Source organism: Chelonoidis abingdonii, chromosome 7 (genome assembly GCF_003597395.2).
Source record: "Chelonoidis abingdonii isolate Lonesome George chromosome 7, CheloAbing_2.0, whole genome shotgun sequence".
Taxonomy (NCBI): Eukaryota; Metazoa; Chordata; order Testudines; family Testudinidae; genus Chelonoidis; species Chelonoidis abingdonii.
The window spans coordinates 78,775,042-78,797,092 of NC_133775.1; the positions used below are offsets into that span (position 1 = coordinate 78,775,042).

Consider the following 22,051-nt stretch of genomic DNA (forward strand, 5'->3'; position numbering starts at 1 on the left):
ATGAAATTACAACCTGTAACATTACTATAACAACAATGGTCAGTGCATCACGAGCCTTCCGAAGACACCTGACATGACAAACTTTGCATTGGATACCACACAATCATATTATAAGGATGAATGTGGGGGTGCAGGGTGTTCCCCCAAGGTACAGTGCATCACAGTTGCCATGGTAGATTAATAGCATTCTATGGAGAGAAAAGTGGCTGAATCACAACTACACTCTGACCCACATATATTAAAAGAAACTCAAGACAAGGAGCAGGATAAAAATGCTGGTTACAGAGCAATAATAAGGGTTCATTGGCTGTATTCCTGGTCCCCAAAGTTCTGAGAATTGTAGCTCCTTCTATGAGCTGTGGAAGATCTACCTTTCTTTCTAGGACAATTGTAATGTGGTAGGATTAGTTCAGTGAGTGTTCTGTCCAGTAAGGGGTATCAAGGAATAAAGGTGGGTTGGTCTCACCTGGTTTCAAGCTCCTCTGAAGTGTGAGAATGAAGAGGTGTCATTTTCTAAAAATACAGATAGTAAGCCCAGTAAAATACATTGACTAGCATGAAAAACAAAGGAAAAAGTAACTTTGAGTAATGGTCAACATTGCTGGGATTCTGAATTGTGAAATAGCTTATGATGCTGTGCATTTTGTTTCTCAACACAAACCTAATTTTGTCATGGGTTTTCATGGTCAGGTCACAATAGTTGACGTTATCGCTGGAAATCTCAGTGCTAGCTAAACTTATTTTCTGCTTATAACTGGTGATGGAGCTATTGAGGATGTTCGTGATGTGGACATCTTCAGTTTCTTTGGTAGGCCCCTAAGAGATGATAGAATGAAATTAATGTTAGGTGATGTGATTTGGATACATATGTAATGCACTGGCTAAGTGTGTCATATCCTCCTCTATTGGCTGCTCTGTACAGAAGATAAGAGACTACACACAGGTCTCAACTAAGGGAGTTACTCCTTTAGCTTAAGTGGTAGAGTCCTATGCTTTAGATTGTTGATGACCCATAATGCTAGGGTTGTTACATGCAAAATTTAAACACTCGGTAAGTGCCATCTTATGGATCACAGCAGCATTTCCTGAAGGATGGAGGTACTCCTTAGAGGCCTCTATTCCAAGCACTGAACCAGCCCAGTCCTCTTAGCTTATAAAATCAGCTGGGTGCACAGCGTAAGGCTGCATGTCAATAGGAAAGAAAAGCCCCTGCAGGCTTCATGTTGCAACATGCAGTTCTCCCCATGGTCATGGCAGTCTTCCCCACTGGTGTAATGCTTTGGCTTGGCACAGTTACTCATCAAATTTTGCCAGTAAGAAAGGTTCTTCTGGCTATTAACATGCATCTAGACAATCCGTGAACACAGTCAGATTTGTTAGGATTCTGGAGATAGTAGCACTCAAGTGTTGCCAAACAGTAGCATCATGGCTATGGGCCAGTGTTGCATGAGACTGTGGGAGTTGTATATACCATTGCTTAATGGGTACAGGAACAAGAGAGACTCATGTACCTCTTATTTGTCCCCCAATAGGAATACTATTTCTCTAGTTCACTATTCACTGGATATGCCATTAACAAGGACCAACTATGGCTGACTCAATATCACCTTGCTCATTAAGGCACTTCTGTATGTACCTTTTGAGGCTCTTTAGCTGCATGTTTTTGTGATGAGCTGTAGTGAGCAATTGCATATTCCAGCAGGGCACCAAAAATGAAACTGAAGCAGATGCCAAGATAAACGTCAATGGCCTTTATGAAGCAGTTGGTTTTAGGCAGCGAGGTCCGGGAGCCAATCATCAGAGTTGTCATCGACAGCACAGTTGTTACTCCTGTAAGGCGGAGAAGGACATATTTTCAGGTCCAATGGGAAAGCATTTCACCCATACTTCAGGAAACAAAAAGCCTGGTTCTCTTACCCCTTGGATAGTCCTTTATACCAAGGCCTAGTGAGTATAACACTACCAAATCCAAATCCTCCATTGATTTACAATGGTAAGCACTTCATACCACTTTGTGCAGATGGGGGAAGCAGAGAATGCAGCTTCGCCACTCAGGGAATCCAGTGGGAAGAGAAATTCCTGCCCCATGGATACTGAAGTGCACCAGTGTAAAATGTCATCCCCTCCGTGGTGCTCTTCTTCCCTCCCCTAGGCTGTTTTCTTATCCTCAGCTAGTGCAAAGAGTCCCTCTCTGGGGGAGGTGCAGAACCTAACTGATGTCACTTCCTGCAGTATTAACTCAGATGCAGATACCCTGGTAGATGGAAGGCAGCCTGAAATGGACAGCAGGCGCGCCTGAGGTCCTGGATCGCATTGGAGCCCTGGCAATGAAGGGCTGTGGTGGAGGCAGTGTTCCAACTAGAATGTACTTCTCCAGCCTCCTTCCTCCTAATCTGGCTCTTCTCCACATGCCAAAGCTGAAGTGTAACAAGGCCTTTTGTATTTGTCATTCTCCATTTCCATGCTCATCTGAGAAAAGCTGGCATTTGACTGTACTGCACACTGCCCAATCACTTGCACATGCCTCAAGTACCCTTCCCCCAGCAGCAGCTCACCAATGCAGGTTCTTGCAGGAACTGAATCCAGGGTGATCCAAAAAGAAACCCAGGACAAGATAACGAGCAGCGTGGAAGGAACATAGGTCTCCAAAATGAAGTACAGGATATTTCTTCGCAGCTCAAAGTGCAGTATCAGTCTCGGGTAGTTGCCTGTTAGGAAAGCAAGGACACATGCCACAAAAGCAAGGCTTCCAGAGAGACTTTGATTAGGATTCAAGCAGACCATAGGCCAGTTCCTTAGCTGATGTGAACCAGCGCAGCTCCACTGAGGTCACTGGAGTGATATCAGGTTACATCAGTAGAGAGACTGACCCATTTTGTCTTTTTATTCATTTCATATTTCCTAAACAAACCAATGTACAATGTAAGTTAATTAACAATGTACGGTAACCAAGAGATATTTAAAACAAATAGGCAGCTCACTAAGGACTCCCCAACTTATTATTTACAGGCAATATTCCATACTATTACCCTAACAAAGCCTGAAGACAGGTTGATGCCTTCATTTCTTCTCTAACAAGCAGCACAGAGTATTTTTCTCAAGGAAGCATTTTGAAAGGACCTTGGCAGATTAAGATTCTGATCCAGTACCCACTGAAGTAAATGGGAGTCTTTCCATTGAACCCAGTGGGCTATGGATCAGGCCCAGAAATAGCACTCTGTTAACATCTGTCCCATAATGTCTTTAAGTCTGGTTAACCTGTTACAATACTTCCCACATCAATGTGCGCCTCTTAAGTTTCCTACAGCAAACAGCAAGGGTGGTAGCTGGTTGGCCTTGTAGCTTAATAGCAGCCCAGGTGATCTCAGGTTTCTGCTTCGTAGGCTGGTAGGAACTGGGAATATCACCACAGAATTGAAGTTCTCAACCATGGAAGGCCAACGGGAAAGATGGAATGTTTGTGCCATTACAATTGGATGCAACATTGTGTTCTCACTTCAGCTCTCTGCTTTGTACCATAGAACAGCTGTAGCACGTCTGTAATGATTTGGTTAAATACAATATATGATATAGCCACTAGTGGTGTCTGTGTGCTGTATAGAGTTCCAGACAGGATGTGATCTCTAGTAAACAAGGGATACCAAAACTGGAACCAAGCTGTGTGGAAGCTCATCTGTTTGCCTGTATCCGTTTTCTTAAATAAACACCTCTTGTCAGGGCTGTCCTTAGGATTTATGGGACCCTGTGCATTATTATTATTAAATTGGTGCCCCTATGTCTGATGGCAGCCCGAGCTCACAGCCCGGTGGGGAGGGATGAGGCAGCAAAGGATATCGAGTTGCCCAGCGAATCTCGTGGTGGCGGAGAGTCACAGATCCCCGCAGAGAGCCCCGTACCCTTTTCCTCATGCAGCATGCGCCGCGCTGGCACATTCGACTCTCTGAATACGCCTCTGCCTAAGGACACTGCACCGTGCACTGGGTGTGCGGGAGCCTACCTGCTCTTACCTGCTGTCATGGGCAGTGGATGAAGCGCTGTTTGAGTAGGCTAGCTCACTAGCCCACCTCTTCTGCCTATGGCCCCACCCATACTCCACTCTTGCTCTGTCCCAGGCCCCACCTCACTCTGCCCAGGCCCTGCCCTCTCCCCACTTCTCCTTTCTTTCTTCCTTCCCCGCTCACCCCCTTCCAGCCAAATCCCTGAACCCAAATGAAGCAAATGCCATTTGAAAAAAAAATTTGTCTGCAATTTCTTTCTAAAGAAAATGGAATGTTTTTTCCACTGCATGCCAGATGGTGAAGACTGGACATGCAGAAGGTACCTAATTAAAAGCACTAAACTTGGGAATAAAAAATATCAGTCATAGGTTTTTTGATACACCCTGAAGTTTGTCAGAGATTTATTTGTAAAAACTTTGTAGTAAGGGCAAGTCAGCTGTCTTGCTGAATACAGCATTAATGTTATGGAAAACATGATGCAGCTCTTCTGTTTTACATTTTATTAATCAGTATTTCTAAGATGATTTTATATTTTAAATGTACTCTTAAGCCTTCATAAAGTAATCATTCCACATCACTACATATTTAACTGAAACAAAGACATTCTTTTAAATTAATCAGTCACAGAGGATTAGTGTGTTCATAACAATGTTCATTGCTTTTAGAAAAAGAGAACATTAATTTACTTTGTGTGATGTTCATAACAATAGACATGTTTATGAAATTTCACTAACTTTAAAAAATATGTTTCCAAAGATTTTAGGCATAACAAAGGATTTTATATCTTACTAAGGTACTGATTTTGCTGGAGGTTTCTCTTAAAACTAGTTCATCAAATAGTCAGAAGTAAAGAAGAGGAAACTCATTTGTCCAGCTATCTGGAAGGAAAAGGGTGTTGTCCCTTTAAGGGCTTTCTTCAACAGGTGGGTGAAGGGAGAAAGGGATGGACAGAAAGGATAGGAAGACTTTGGAAGAAATTTTTTGTACTATAATAATTAAAATTAAAATGTATATTTTAGATAAGGGTGCTCTTTTGAAGGATTTATTTAAAAAACTATATGTCTGAAGATCCAAGCATATAAGGCAGGGATTGGCACATGGCGTGTCAGGGAAATCTGCTGGTGGGCTGGGACGGTTTGTTTACCTGCAGTGTCCACAGGTTCGGCTGATCGCAGGTCCAACTGGCTGCAGTTCACCATTCCATGCTGATAGGGGCTGTAGAAAGCAGCACAGGCCGAGGGAAGTGCTGGCCGCCGCTTCCTGCAGCCCCCATTGGCCTGGAGCAGCGAACCGTGGCCAGTGGGAGCTGCGATCGGCCAAACCTGTGGACACTGCAGGTAAACAAACTGTCCCAGCCCACCAGCGGATTTCTCTGATGGACCATGTGCCAAAGGTTGCTGATCCCTATTTTAAGGCTAAAGATGAATACTCAGATTGTACATCTAAAAATCTATGCAAGGATGTTTTAGAGATGTGATTTTATAATCTTCAGCAACACACTAATGAAATATTTTTAAAGTGAATTTTAAACTAAGGTCCTGAAGACTAACATTTCTGAGTAAATATTACAATAATGCACAACATTTTTTGTCAGTAAATTCAGAAACTGACAGTATATACCTGGGGAGTGGCAAATGCCTGTTAAGTGGCTCTTTAACAGTTTCAATGTTGTGCTAATAGATCTGGCAGGCTGGAAGGCTTTTTCACATTTAAGTTACTAGATCCCCTCCATAGCTCTGTTGGGAGCGTGCAGGAAGTGTCAGAATACGGATAGGAAGAGGCAGAAGGGTGGACACTAAGACCCAGGGGTGCCCTAAATTTTCTGATGCCCTACGCAGCCGCCTATGCTGCCTATGCTTAAGGACAGCTCGTATCTTGACAAGGCCAGGATGTCCTTGGGGTTTAAAACCTTTGATCCTTTGCTGCTAGGCCCCCACCCCGGGTCCTGGTTCATTTTGAAAATCTGGTCACCCTGAGGAAGGTTGCTTCACTCCTCATATTATCTCTGACAGGAGGGAAGGAAGTTTAAACCAGCTGGTAATGAGAAATACATTCCCATTGCATCAAGATAGAAGTGACCTTTGGAAACAAATATTCAACAAGTTAGTTTTGATCCCAGTTACTTTAAGTGTTTCCTAGAATGCTTAATGCAATATTCATAGTGTGCAGATGCAGAAAGCACAATCTAGGTTTTTCTGATGTAATAAAAATGTCAAGTGGATTTCAGGCACGTGTGAAATCCATATTTTCCCTGACTTGAATGGGAATAATGATATTTACCTCCCTTTGTAAAGTACCTTGAGATCTACCACTGAAAAGTGTAATACAAGAGCTAGGTATCATTGTTATTATTTTTATTTGACACCTAAGGAACATATCACCTATTCCTATAGAAGCAATTTTACTGCCTTGTTTCCACTGGGACTAGGAAGTGTTAATGATCTCACTACTCATGTCCTCTTGGCTTGCAAGACATCACTGCATAGAATGGAAAGAGAAAAATTATACAGGCTTGCGAGATACACATGCTCTTCCTTCAGTCCCACCTCCCTGCTTTACCTGTTTCCTGCTGGGATCTCGTGACCAGAGTGTAATAACGTTCCACAGTGTACTGGGAGAGACGCAGTTTTTCCAGGCCATGGACTGAATCGTTTCCCCTAAACCAAGTGAACACTATGTCGTTTCCATCATATCCCCCTACAGATAACATAAAGCGCCGTATTACTGTAATGAACCAATTAGTCCATGTGTGGCATACTGCCCTCTACTGGAGAGAATCAGAAATACTCAGCTATGGAGCCACAAGCAACGAGATTACTTAGGCCACGTCTAGACTACACGCCGTATCGGTGTGTTAAAATCGATTGTTCGGGGATCGATATATCCCGTCTAATCTAGACGGGATATATCGATCCCTGAGAGTGCTTATATCAATTCCGGAACTCCACCAACCCCAACGGAGTTTCGGAATCGACATGGCGAGCCGTGGACATCGATCCCGCGCGGTGAGGACGGGTGAGTAAATCGATTTTAGATATTCGATTTCAGCTACGTTATTCACGTAGCTGAAATTGCGTATCTAAAATCGATTTTACCCCGTAGTGTAGACCAGTAGCTACAGGTTTTGTTTTATAGGTATAATTACTTTACAGTGTTGGTGAAAGTGGCTGCTCTTATATTAGCCATATTTTTATTCTTCTGGATCAAATTTAAATTGAAATTAGGCTGTATGGGCTTTATTCTTCAGTGCCTGTTGCAGTCAGTTACCCTTGCTCATGTGGGTGTAAGTCTCTACCAGTGTTGAAAATGAGTGGCGAATTCTGATCTGCATCCACATTGCCCAGCAAAAAATAACATGCAAGGCAGTGAAGAGTCAGCTCCTATTTCATATCATCTGCATACAGAATTTTATTTTACTAATATTTTTTAAAAGGCGGAAATCCCACTCAGCTCTAATTTGATTGCAAGTGGTGATCTTGGTCAATAACAACAATCCCCATGGATAATTACATCAGCCATATGGGTTTACTAGGGATGAAAATGATGAAAGAAGTACACATCATCTCCAACCCTTCACCCTCTTCTAGAATCAATTCTGTAAACTGTTACAAATTCTCATGACTGGAAGCAGAAGAGTCAGAAATCTTATGTGTGTGTGGCTTTCCTAACCAAACAGCTCACCCATTTATGCACACTTCAAAGATGCTTTGGACAAGCATCTAAACATCTGGGACCTTATCAGCCCTGAACTGGACTATTCAAATATTGTGAGTGTCATTTATCAGGGCCACCATTGATTTTGAAATAGAACTCCCCACTGAAAACAATGGGCCCAGACCGGATCTTCAGCTCTATAAGTCAGCATAGTTCCATTGGCTTCTGCAAAGCCACCCCAAACTACACCAGCTGAGGATCTGGCTCTGGAAGTTTAAGTGACAGCATAACATGACCCCAAATTAAAGTGAGTGATCTTTTTAATAACATGACGTTCCTACTCACTCACTGAATAGCCATCCAGCTCAAAAAACTCATATTAATTTAGTGAATAAGCCCATTAATCTCATTAGTTTGATTATTTTAATTAAATGTCTGTGTGAAAAATTACTAGTGACACTGGTTGGCCAATAGTCACCAGTTCACACCTTGTAGGAAAACTACCACGCTTCCTACTGTATTGTTTATCTAATTGTGTTTTCTATTAAACACAAATTACTGGAGCATGCCTCTGACGTATTCATAAATTCTATGCACAGGTTCTGAATCCCTGCATGCAAACCCTAACCATGTGACTTTTCAAAGTTTCTGGACAGTTTTGTAATAATAGCAATTGCAGTTACTTCGGGAAACTTTATAATAAATGACAGGTTGTTAATTTATCTAGCATATATTTAAATAGCATTAATTCCAGGCATTTATCCTAATGAAATCTCCAGCTGGCAATATGCATGTAATTTCAGTGGAATTAGACAGCAACTGAGCATGAGGTAAGACCCAATTACTTTAAAAAAAAAAAAAGTCTGAAGCCAGCTACACTTTAAAAGAAAAGGCCAATCGTCATTATTTCAGGTGCTATTCTTTGTAATAAAGTTAATCATGGTGAACTAATAGGATTTTAATGTGAAAATAATATGCGCTTCCATAGGAGCTCCATTCTAGAAGCTGGCAAGTCAAACCTGGTTTTTAAATAATGAGATTTCAGGCATTTATTTTTTGTGGTTTGAAACAGCAGATTGGCTTCTGCTTTAATCTGAGGATTCTCAAGGATGGAGCTAAGAAAAGCTCCATCTTCACTGATGAACTATTTGTGATGGGGAGAGTGTCTCGGTTCACCTGGAGCACTGGGCAGAGACCTTCCTGCACAGCTGAATTTAAGAAGCAGACAGGGAGGAAGGAGGAGATGAGTTCTCTGGGTGCTCAGTTTGAGGCAGGGAATTGGGAGCCCTGTGTGGGTGCCCCAGCTTAAGAATGCCTGAAAATGGAGATTCCATTAGAGGCTAGGTGGGAGCTCCCCTTCCTTTTGTCCCAGCAGGAGGTGAAAAATTTCTTTCTTTTCATTGAGATTTTGAGTGCGCCACATCTGAGCAGACTCTTTCTCTGGGGAGCAGCAGTGTCTGGACATGCAGACTGCTGAGAAGGAAGCCTGCCTACAGATGGGTGGAATGGTGGGGGAGTCAGCTGACCTCTGCTTAGCATCCAGAGCAGAGATCCCCTCTCCTGAAAGCCACAATGTATTGGTGCAAGTCCCATGGTTCTCTCTCTCTGGCAACTACTGTTGGGTTATCTGTGCATTGTCTGTTGTCAATAAATGGTCAGCATTGCAGTATCCAAGCCTTCGAGTTTAAGTAACCAAGAGCATTTTTCTCACTGACTTTCACTGCTCCTGCAAGTGCCCTGCAGCCAGGAGTCCCAGAGAGGACCACTGTGGGGTTCTGTGGACAAAGGGCTTGCAGGAGCGGGTTTCCATTCTCACCAACATTTATGTTACTGTAACAAAGGGCATAGATGGGAAAGCTTTCATTGTGCCTTCCTGTGCTAGGACCTGCCCTAGCTTGAGCTCACTAATTTCACAGGCGATACACATTTCCTGAATTCAGCTCTTCCCCCTATAAAAAACATTCTCTGCCTTGAAAATAACTTATGGTAGGTGATTTAGCACAGGTGAAAGTTGCTGGACTGAGGACTCTAGAGACTAGCATGCACCATTCATTCCCAGGGAATCAGTGAAAGCAACAGTTCAAACCATACCATCAAATGCACTGGTTAATTGCAGATTTGGTACCTTTTTTTGTATAATATGGACATGTGTCCATTAGCACCCAGAGTGAGATTATCACCAACTCATTGCATTTGTGTGTTTCATCAATAACTGACAGACCTATTCAGAGGGGAAGCCATCAGCCCCGCAATGAAACCTGTAGAGCCAAATTCTTCCTTAGCCACAATCTAGGCAATTCTACTTAGTCTCTAATTTTCATGAGTGGGCATGTCTGACTTATGCAAGTTTACTGTACAATGCATGCATTCAAGACCAAGATTTCTGCATACACAAACATGAACTGCATGTGTGAATGGGGTGCAATATGGATGATAACTGAGGGCACTCGTTTGAAAATTTGGGTCCTATTATCCACCTTTTGTACCAAAAGCTAGCCCTAATGAAAGAGTGTGCTCAAAAGGAGGTGATTTTAGAGAAAGACAGTATAATTTACTTCTATGTGACAGACTGAAATACCAGCTGACTGTTTGGGGGAAGGTAGTGTTTATCACCATTCTGACGTCTATAAAGTGCACTTGGGGACCATGAGGACAGGAACCTTATACACCCTAGAATAACAATAATTTATATTTGAAGAATTAAGTTGAACTGTTTTCTTCTTGAAAAGTTTCTATATTTGCAGAAATAAAGGCACATTTTCAGAGGCTGTTCTGGCTAAAACCAAATATTTGAATGGACACCTACATACAAATAAACAGATTCAAAATAGGCCAGACAAATATTCTCAGGCATCTGTAGAATGCTATACTTACAGCTTTCCAGCTGCAGTTTACACATCTGTGTGTCCATGGGATATTTTGACAGGTCCATGTTACATGCAACAGTAGTAGTGATTCTACATGGGAAGAGAGAGAGATCGGAAGCTGTGCAGTAAAAACATACTGCAGGATGTCTCTATTTTTAATAGCAAACACAGACCCCAAAGATTCTGATCAGGCTTTTGGATAGTTCTGACTTTTGAAATCAATGCACTAATAACACCAGAGAAGTTGCATCCTAAGGTATAAATTCTGAGCTTAGTTATGCCAGTGTAGTCTAACTCAGCGGAGATAGAGTGACTCAGGATTAACATTGGTGTAAGAGAGAGCACAGTTTGGCTCTATGAACATGGGACATTAATGGGGAAATGACACAAGTAGCTTTAACTGAATATTAATGTGATACCTAAAGATCACCACTGGCTGGTATTGGTTAAGCTAGCAGCAAGCCAAGATGTCCAGTTTTCTGCTAAAGTTTGTTCATTTTGTTACTTCCGCCCCTCACATTCTTCCAGCCCATTCTGTTTTATCCACCTGCCATCTTTTGTCTGTCACTGAAATTGTAAGCTCGCTGGCCAGGGACAGTCTTCTGTGTTACTTCTCTGTATAGGAGCAGATGGGGCGGGGGGCGGGGACATGACAGTGATCCTTGACTGGAGTTCGTAGGGACTAATGCAATAGAAATAATACAAGATAACAACTGCACTGACTGGTAGGAATGTGCAACTGCAGCTAAGGCAATTAAAGTACGCTGAGATCCAGAAAATAATGTCAAAACCAGGGGCCTGTTGACTCCATAGCTCTTGTTAACCATGATGGCCACACCAGCCTACACACATTCTGATCCTGTGGTTTTAATAATTTGCTCTTCACCACCAGTACGTGACTTACCTTAATGCATACAAGACAGTGCCATTGGAGAATAATCTTATAAGACGATTCCCCACGGTAACGTCATGCAGGAAAGACCGTTTAGACTCCACAATATATGTGTCTGGCACCCAGAGCAATTCCACTAGACGAGCATCCAAAGTGAAGCTCTTGTTGCCATGAAAAACCAGGCGGGGGTCCGTCCAGCGCTGCCGCAGGTATATTGTAGCAGTGTAGTCCTGAAGGAGAAAGGCAGGCGTGAGAAGACACGCAGCAAGAATGTTTATGAGGCATTGGTGTCCACCTCCTATGTCCAAAACATACTAAGGAGGCTGAGGCATAGTCTTCAAAAACTGTGTGTGTGTGTGTTTGTTTCACCCTCCTTTGTACAACATCTGGCTGTCTTTCCTGAAGGATACAGCCATAGCATTAAATGTAGGGCATGTAACACACCAAACGCAGCTTAAAACACACAGGACAAAGCTGGTAGACTTGAATTCTAAACTTAGTTCCTCTGTTTGCTTGAGGTTTTTCATGTATTCATACCCAATAAACAATCATAATCATAATAACAGGTTTCAGAGTAGCAGCCGTGTTAGTCTGTATCCACAAAAAGAACAGGAGTACTTGCGGCACTTTAGAGACTAACAAATTTATTTGAACATAAGCTTTCATGGGCTACAGCTCACTTCTTCGGATGCATAGAATGGAACATACAGACAGAAGATATTTATACATACAGAGAACATGAAAAGGTGGAAGTACACATACTAACTGTAAGAGTCCAATCAATTGAGATGAGCTATCATCAGCAGAAGAAAAAAAACCTTTGAAGTGATAATTGAGATGACCCATAGAAGGTGTGAGGAGAACTTTACATAGTTAAGCAGAAAGGTTGACTGGCTTACTCAAGACCCTACATCAATTACATATGAAATAGCTTCCAGTGTGGGAAAATTATATAAGTAACCTACACACGAATGCAGTATATATATATATATATACTTAAACAAATGAACTTTCAATAGGGTGAATAGGTAAAATGCAGGTGGTGTTTGTTCTTGGATTTTAGCTCTGGTGAAAGGCCAATGCAGCTGTATTTGCATTCCTGCTCTCCCTCTATGTGGCTATTTTATATATATTTATATATATATACTGCATTCGTGTGTAGGTTACTTATATAATTTTATATAATATATATAGACACATAAAATAGCCACATAGAGGGAGAGCAGGAATGCAAATACAGCTGCATTGGCTTTCACCAGAGCTAAAAATCCAAGAGCAAACACCACCTGCATTTTACCTGTTCACCCTATTGAAAGTTCATTTGTTTAAGCCATGGAAGGCAATTGTGTAAGGAAAGGAAAGACTATGCATAGAAGATAATGAGAAGAATAATCCAGTGATGATGAGAAGAATAACACAGTTTGGAGTAATGGAGATCAGCAGGACCACGAATGAGTCATGCCACTGGTCTTGTACAATATTTGTTCCTTTATTCATTATTGGGAGCTATATTCAGATCACTCAGATGGGGCAGGTAGGTTGTGCTTAGAGAAGAGGTATTTGGGGGGTGATATGTTGAAGAAATGTAAGAAAATAACATGCTATTTAAGCCAAATAAAGTAGGAAGTGCAGTCAAAGCTTGTAGTGTTACTCTTCTGTCAGGTCGGTGCTAAACTGAGCACAAGCCAGGGACTAGGGGTGTGATGGGATTGAAGTTTTAGGTAGGAGAGTCAAAAAAAAAGATCTTGACCAACTGTTGCCCTGGTCCAGTGTCCTGGTCAAATTCCAACTTGGTTGCAATATCCAGCATGTCTAAAATCCCCCCAGCGGTTTCAAGTGGATGAAGTAGTTTTATAGTGCCCCCGTGATAAAGAGAAAATCAGGGCTCAGTTGTAATGGATACAAAGACAGTTCTTTACTGAACCTCCTGGGTACATAACAGGACTTTGTGACAACCCTTGGCTCTCTAGTTTGCAGATAAACTAAATGCAGCTTTCATGATTGTGTAGTGTTGTTGTGCATTGTTATACAGCTACCATGTTCCTGCCCAGACAAGGCTGCATTTCAGTGGCAGATGTATTGATTCCCTTATGTTCAATAGATGGTTTGTAAAATCCTTTGGTATGAAAGGTGCTAAATAAATTATGTTATTCTCACTCTTCAGATTTGATTCTCAGACTGTTGTGTGGGGGTGGGGGAGGGGGTGGGGGAGTAAATTCTACTCCATGACTTAAGTGATTGAAATGATACACTGTTAAGAGTTTCAGTATAGTGAATTATTAATACTGGTGATGAAGGGGAAAGCCTCTGGGTCATTTCAATTATTTATCTAGCCATAGAATATGTCTCTATAATGTTCTCCTTGACACAAGGGGAATTTAGGTGGGATGGGGAGGGAATATATTTTGTAGAAAGGGGTAATTTTACAAGGAATGGGCGACTGGACTCATGAAAATACCCTGTATTTGGTGAAGGTTTCCCTTTATATTTCCCCTTGGACATTAGGGCTTCTCCTCAGCTTTTATCCACTTTACTCTTCTACAATCTGAAGGCTAAAGAGGAGGACTAGGGGTGGCTTCTGGAGCAACACCCAGTGTCATGCCTAAGCCTACAAGAGTAGACTCTGCAGGGAACAGAATGGGAGATGAAAAGGTACAACAGCTGCAGCCCACGGCTAAATCTTCCATTGTGAATAATAATTTTGTGTGCCACCATTTTTGGTGCCTAGCTTCAGACCCCTCAAATGGGACTGACTTTCAGGACATGCTGAGCTCCTGCCTTTTGACAGTCAGCCCCCTGTCTCTGTCTCTAACTCAGTCCTTATATCCCCTTGGCTGTAGCACTCGAGTGCTTCACAATTGTGAATGGATTTGATCCTCACAGAAGCCTGTGAGTGAGGAAAGTGCTATTATCCTTGTTTTGCAGATGAGCAGCTGAGGCACAGGGAGACCATGGCCAAGATTGTCAAAGGTTTTTAGGCACCCAATTCCCTTTGAAAGGGAGTTAGATGCCTACATATCTTTGAGGATTTCGTCCCAAGTGACTATCTGGTCCCAAGGTCACAGGATGTCTGTGGCTTAGCTGGGAATTGCCACACTGGGCTCCCAAGAACAGAGGCACCCAATACGATCAGTCACTCTTGGTCTCCAACTCTGGTGTCTCAAACCTGGATCCCCTCCAGAGCACAGAGCCAAACTGGCCCCTTTCTCCTCAGTATATGATCGAGACTGAGTCACTTACCATGTCACTCTCAGATATACTTGAAATACTTGCAACATCCAGGCTCAGTGCTATTTGAACAGGTTTCCCTGGGGAGGGATAGAGAGGCTTAGATTAGAGAGAAAAAAGGGTGAAGGTAATGCTATGTTGTTGTGTAGTAAACAAAAGAAATGGACACTTCAGTATGGAATTCAGTTCTGCACTCAATCAAGCAGCACACATAGGTAGTCTTGCAAGAATTAGATTTTTTTTTATAATTTTGATGCATAATATCAATGTTTATTTTAAAGATTTTTATCTAGCTATTTAAATTTTCACAGTTGTGGGAAACTATAGGGAGATCAGACAATTATTTAATGACAGTAGACACAGTTTAAAAAAATTAAAGCCTTGCAATCATTAAATCAAATTGTCAACATCAAAATATACAAAGTAAACAGCCTTAAAATCAAACTCTAATTCATAGATTCATAGATTCTAGGACTGGAAGGGACCTCGAGAGGTCATCGAGTCCAGTCCCCTGCCCTCATGGCAGGACCAAATACTGTCTAGACCATCCCTGACAGACATTTATCTAACCTACTCTTAAATATCTCCAGAGATGGAGATTCCATAACCTCTCTAGGCAATTTGCTCCAGTGTCTAACTACCCTGACAGTTAGGAACTTTTTCCTAATGTCCAACCTAAATCTCCCTTGCTGCAGTTTAAGCCCATTGCTTCTTGTTCTATCATTAGAGGCTAAGGTGAACAAGTTTTCTCCCTCCTCCTGATGACACCCTTTTAGATACCTGAAAACTGCTATCATGTCCCCTCTCAGTCTTCTCTTTTCCAAACTAAATAAACCCAATTCTTTCAGCCTTCCTTCATAGGTCATGTTCTCAAGACCTTTAATCATTCTTGTTGCTCTTCTCTGGACCCTCTCCAATTTCTCCACATCTTTCTTGAAATGCGGTGCCCAGAACTGGACACAATACTCCAGTTGAGGCCTAACCAGCGCAGAGTAGAGCGGAAGAATGACTTCTCGTGTCTTGTTAACAACACACCTGTTAATACATCCCAGAATCACGTTTGCTTTTTTTGCAAGAGCATCACACTATTGACTCATATTTAGCTTGTGGTCCACTATGACCCCTAGATCTCTCTCTGAACTGATAAGTCTTCAAGAATCATTTGTCTTACTTTGCCTAACTGTCTATTTTGATAATTACTGATGGAAATACTTTTTCATCGGTTTGCACACGTATGATGCAATCAACATTTACCTATACAAGTCTAATCCTTCCAAGCCTACATATAGGGGTGTCCCTATGGCTGCCAGCGACCAAAGAACTAGACTAAATTTCAGAGAGTTAAACATGAGCAGATTGTTTGAGTTGTGAAATCTCATGCTCAAAAACTTTTCAGCGGACTGAAATGATCACATGCAGCACCAGTGGCCATACACTCAGGCAATCCAGGTAGGCAATATTTCCATTACAATCAGCCACAGAAATCAAGAGCCACACATGACTCAGCATATGTAATGATAACAATCTTGAGTTGTTATATAACACTTTCCATGGCTTGATCTCAGAGTGCTCTAGAGAGGTGTGTAAGAAGTATTATTCTCATTTCTCAGATGAGAAAACTGAGTCCTGGAGCAATTAAGTGACTTGCCCAGTGAGTCAGAACCAGAAGCAGGAATAGAACTGAGCCCCCCGACTTCTAGTCATGTCCTGTCCACTGAACCACACAGCCTTTTCCTGATGCAAAGCAAGGCGGAGTCCCCAGCCTCACTCTCCCTCTACAGTCCTGCAGCCTGTCCCTGAGTTTGGGAGGGTGAGATTTTGTTCCCTACAATTCTAGTTATTCAGAGATTTATAAGTGATTCAGGTTTCACCTTTTGTGAGTCTAATCAACTGCCATGGCCTCTCATGTGAGCAGCACCACTCGCTGAAAGTGATCACTGGGTTCAAATCAAAGCTATCTCAAGTACATCTCCATGTGCTGCAATTACACCTCCCAACTGCAGTGTACACACACGCTCATAGTGGAGACCTGATCTAGGGACTCTCTCAACTGTCCGTGCACAGAGTCTGACCTGCCCTGTCCCAGAGTGCTGAGCCCAGCACTCTGAGAACCTGCCAAAGGGGATCTAAGGAAATCTTTTACAGTGAGTGAGCATTGTGCCCCAGTGAACCATTGTTTGGCAACAAACAACGTGCTAGGTTTGTTTTAATGTGGCCACCTCCGTCCTGCCTTGTAATTGGAATTGAACAGAGGACAGAGTGCTGTAAGGTACACTGGAAGCATATGGGAAGAGAGATTTGCTTTATGGAGAAAAGATACATGTTCTCCTTTGCACACCCAGCTTTGGAAATCTGCTTTCTGTCTCCTGGGATAGGGCCCATTTGACCCTGCTGCTTCACTGAGCACAGAGAATTCAGATGGCAGAAGCCTATCTGGAGAGGATGGAAGAGGAATTGCCAGGTCTCTGCCATTGTTCCTTATTTTCCTGATCTCATAAAAACCTCTCAGTAGATGTACTTTAGGAGGGTATGGGCCAGGTGCAGGGCCAGATAGAGACTGCTGCTGTCTGTGCCACTGTTCCCCATCTGCCCTCCCTGCCCCCAATTTCCTTACCCACAAGAAATTGCTATGTAAAACAACAACGTTATCTTCATGTGTTGTCCCTTCAGAGGTAGTGCACAGTGAATACCCTGTCTCTCTCCCCGTCCCCCCAGGGGTGGCTTGGGCGGCACAGCAGTCTGTGGGCATCACTATTCTATGGGGAGCATGAATTGTGGTGCATTGAGGTCAGGAAGATTTGTGAACTTAGGAGGCCAAACTCCTGCCATTTCTGTAGAGGTGGAAGAAAACTCAGTCCACTTAGTAGAACAATGAAGTCAGAACTTGTGGGGTTTCCTGTCCCCTGGGCAGGTGTTTCCCAAGTCAGGAAATGGGCCCTACTAGAAATTTAGTTAGCAGATTTCAGTACATATGGAGTGAAATTCTCCTCAGCACACAAGACCCACACAAGGTGACAAAGCAGGCCTCACTGGTGCTTATGGGCCTGGGTGAGCCCTCTATGGAGTTCGCTTCAGTGTCCGTAAAGTGAAACCCTTAAAGAACAGCCTGTCATAAACAGATAGCTAAGGGTTAATGCCTATTTCACCTGCAAAGAAGTAACCAAACACCTGACCAGAGGACCAATCAGGAAACAAGATTTTTCAAATCTCAAGGGAGGCAACTTCTGGGTGTGTGTCTTTCTCTCTCTGTTGCTCTCAGCTCTGAGAGTAAACTGTGTCTCCAAGCTTTCTAATCTTCTGTTTCCAAGTGTAAGTACAAAGGTAGAAGACAATAGGTTTTTATATTGTTTTTGTATTTACATGTGTGTAGTTAGCTGGAATGTTTTAAATTGCATTTCTTTTTGGATAAGGCTGTTTATTCATTTTTCTTTAAGCCAAATACCCTGTATATTGTCAACTTGATACAGAGATCATTTTTATGTCTTTTTCTTTCTTTTTATATAAAGCTTTCTTTTTAAGACCTGTTGGATTTTTTCCTAGTTAGAACTCACCAGGGAATTGGTGGGGAGGAAGGACAGGAGGGAGGGAAAATCTCTTTTTGTCAGAGTTGCAAAGCTTACCTTTGCAGGGACTCTGACTGAGGGTGAAAGAAACTTAATTATTGTCTGTCGTTTGCATTTCAAGGACTTGAAACAGGGTGATCGTCCAGGCCATCCAGGGGAATGCCTGGGAGGAATTAAGAGGAGACAAGGGGAGGGGGTTATTTCCCTTTGTTGTAGACTAGGGCATCTGAGTTCTGTGTGTCGTCCCCAGGGAAGGTTTTGGGGAGACCAGAGTGCGCCAGCACTTGAATCTGGCTGGTGGCAGCGCTATTCAGATCGTAAGCTGGTATAAGCTTGGAGGTTTCATGCAGGCACCCACATTTTGGACGCTATAGGTTCAGAATTGGGACTTATGCTTATAACATGGTGGCAGACGGTGGGTATTAGATAAGACATCCAGAAGCAGTAGGAATATTATTTTTCTTTTTCTCTGCTAGGGCTGTTAAGCAGAGAGAAAGGGTTGGTTTTTAAACGGAGCCAGAGAGAAATTTTTTTCTGTTTCTCTCTGCTCAGTTTGGCTGCATTTTAAGCAAGGAACTATTAATCGTTGACAAGGGTCTTTGTTTAACAATAGTATTCAGCTGTGTGAGTAAAGTACCCAGCAAAACACACATGCAAATAAGTTATTTTTTTTAGTTTAATTGCATGTGAAAGATTAGCTAGAAAGAGAAAAAAAGGACTGTTGGGCAGCCCCGGAGGAACAGAGAGCCAGCAGTTCAGAACAGTAACACCAGAGGGCACCCAACACAAGAAGCAGGAACCATGAGTTACAAGGAAAGCCTGAAACAGGAACGAGCATAGGCAACAAGCCATAGAACCAAGAAATGACAACTAGGAGACGGATAGAACTAATTAAAGGCAGAACTCGCAAAGAGAGGCAGCCCCACAAAGAAAACTACAAGTAGAAGAGGTAGCCCACAAAAGGAAACTACAAGAAGAAGAGGTGGCTACAGAAGGAAACAGAAGAAATAGAGGCAGCCCACAAAGAGACAAGCAGCAAAGATGCAGCCACCAACGAGAGAGGGAAAACACAACAATAGAAAGTGAAGAGAGAGAAAAACAGAGAAAGCATGAACTGGAGTTGAGAGCGGCTAGGCGAAATGTTCCAGCCAATCCTAAAACCCTACACAATGATTGTTCCACAGCACAGGAAATTTCCCCCTACAAGGCAGTGATACACTGAGACCTTCTTAGAAATTTTGAAAGAGCTGCCTTGGGTAGATCCCTGAAGACCAGTACATGGTAGAGCTGAGGTACAGCCTCAGTGGACCTTGAGCAGAGGTGGCGGCTGAAATGCCAAAGGACAGAATGAACATTATAAACGTTGTTTCAACCAAGGCCAGTTCAGAATGGGCATATAACCCAGATCATGCCCCGTCAGCGTTTCAGAACCCAAAAGTGGAAACAGATGTGTCATTTCCCATGACACGGCCTTACTACGTTGGAAAGAATTATGAGGCGCTGGATATCAGGAACAATGTTTAATCCCTGAAGAACTGCACCTCCTCTACAAATGGAGCAGTTCTTGGCATGGTGTTCTGAGACATAACACGGTACATACAAGATGGAAAACCAAAATCTCACTGAGGTGGGGGGAGATTGGAGCCAAATGGATGGAAAGTGGCAGAAAGCAAAACCTACTGTCAAGGGAATGAATACCCCAGCAGGGCACACTGACAATAAACCCTACAACCGAGGGCAACCCAAGACCCCTCTTACAACCCAAGGAAAGCCACAGACACCCTATCCTTCCACCTCACCAGTCTCCAGTAACTCACCTCGACCCAGTGACCCATCGGCTGGAAGATACTTTAAGTGTAATGAACTGGGATATATAAAGGCTAACTGCCCAAAGAACCCCACCCGGGTACAAGTCATTACACTACCTTTAGCTAGAAAGGAGGTAGCTTGTCAGTGACTAAAATACATGACAAAATGGAGACAAAATATCCCCTTTCACTGGGTCGATACACACACAATTTTACATTGAACGAACCACATAACTTGGTTGTGTGGCTGCCTCTTTTCAAGTGCTGAAGCTAGGATTCACCACAAGAGGGCAGCTCGACCCTAGGAAATGTCAGAAGACATTAGTGTAAGTCAGTTTATATTTTGCCTCTTTTTATTGTAATAAGGGTGAACTCAAGGAAGATCAAATCCCATCATCACAGTAGCAAATATATAGCACAGTAACATATTAAAACATTTTCTTCATAACCCACAGATCACAAACATTCATATGCACTGGGCCCAATACTCCATTCCTATTGGTTTCAGTGGGAGATTTGGGTGCATAAGGAAGGCAGAATTAAGCCCTAGGGCCACAGGGACCTGATCCTGATTGGTGCTGAGCACCCAAAAATTCTGCTTATTTGCAGGTGGTCACCATGTTTCAGGAACAGGCCATATATAGCTATCTAGTCAACACGTGTACTTTTTTCGCCTATATGACTTGCTCAATCCTATATATCTTGCCAGTTAGAATTGAAGCCACCCACTTTCTAAAAGTCAGTTAGGTTTAACAAGATTTTTTAAATGTACCTAGAATTCATATTTTTCATTTGCCTAATAAGATTTCAAGTTGCAAAAAGGACAATTGTCAAAAGTGCCTAAGTGATTTAGGAGCTAGATCCTGTTTTCCAAAGTGATAGTTATTTAGGTGCCAGAGTCCTGACAATTTTTATCCAACATGTTATGGACACATTAAACTTGTGCTGATATTGACTTGCATGCATTTAAACTTCTCTCTTCTATTTCATAACCATCTGTTGTCCTATGGGACAAATTTCAATGAAGAGCTGGTATTATTCCACAATACCAGACGTAGTGGTCATTAGTCTATGTAACTCCACTATTGTAGAGATTTATCACCACAGGAGGAAGATAAAGAGAGAGAAGCTAAAAGGTGTAAGACAAAGCCAAGGTACACCAGCTACATTACATGGCATAGGGGTTGTAATCAGACTGCATAAGGCTTGGTCATCTGCACTTCACAGAACATCCAGATATGCTCTGTGCACTGAGGAGGCTGTCCCTTCACAAAATTTAAGGCAAAGCCTGGGCATAGGCTGTTTAGAATTTAGTGTCTATGATTCCACAGTGGAAACAAATCCCCAGAGACTGGGACTAAACAGGAAGGAAGTTAGAAGCGAGCAATGCTGCAGTTCAAGGAGGCAGGCCTCATTCATTTGTAGCCACAATGACCCTTATAAAATGGATGTCCATTAACAAATACACAGCCACACCAAGGGGACAAACTGAAACAAAGGGGCTGCATGGTTGTAACAGAGCAGAATTTAGCCCAAGGTAACTAATTTGACAGATGTCAAAACTCTCTAGGCTTCCTGTTCTTTATTTCACAGACAAATATGTTCCAAGGGAATAAATTCTGCCTTCAGTCATACACATGGAGTCCATTGAGCAAACAGAATTGGAGGGGGTAGGTGGGGATGGACTTTGGGCACATAGTTCCAGTCCCAGCTAATTTAACAGGGACAGAAAGTAGTGCTTGCTAAAGAAAACCCATAAAACATCATTCTCTCCATGCAAACGTTACTGATTATATAATCCTTTTATCAGATACTGAAATGTTCTGTTGACGTACCACCAAAGTATGGCCTGAGATATTTGTTGTAGCCCTCTGTGAGGTTCTCAAATCCAGGGAGTGATAACGTGTCACTGCTGTGTGTGTCCGATTTATGGCCCAGGGTGCACTTTCTAAAATATACAAATACATATTGTTAGGCATGGTAGGTCATGCTGGGAGCATCTGTTGTGCAGCTGCAGCTGTGTTCCCTGCAGGCAGAGTTT

General features: G+C 42.6%; 1 protein-coding gene across 1 annotated transcript in view; it reads right to left on the reverse strand.

The window, feature by feature from the left end:
- Positions 1 to 513: 513 nt before the first annotated feature.
- The window catches only part of GABRP (gamma-aminobutyric acid type A receptor subunit pi), a 29,561-nt gene continuing 8,023 nt past the window's right edge, over positions 514 to 22,051 (reverse strand). Inside the window, exons 2-9 of the mRNA XM_032768769.1 lie at positions 21,846 to 21,958; positions 14,652 to 14,719; positions 11,424 to 11,641; positions 10,527 to 10,609; positions 6,558 to 6,695; positions 2,556 to 2,708; positions 1,637 to 1,830; positions 514 to 816 (exon numbers count right to left, since the gene is read on the reverse strand). Of these exons, the coding sequence (XP_032624660.1) occupies positions 514 to 816; positions 1,637 to 1,830; positions 2,556 to 2,708; positions 6,558 to 6,695; positions 10,527 to 10,609; positions 11,424 to 11,641; positions 14,652 to 14,719; positions 21,846 to 21,958 (1,270 nt within the window). The remainder of the gene's footprint in view (positions 817 to 1,636; positions 1,831 to 2,555; positions 2,709 to 6,557; positions 6,696 to 10,526; positions 10,610 to 11,423; positions 11,642 to 14,651; positions 14,720 to 21,845; positions 21,959 to 22,051) is intronic.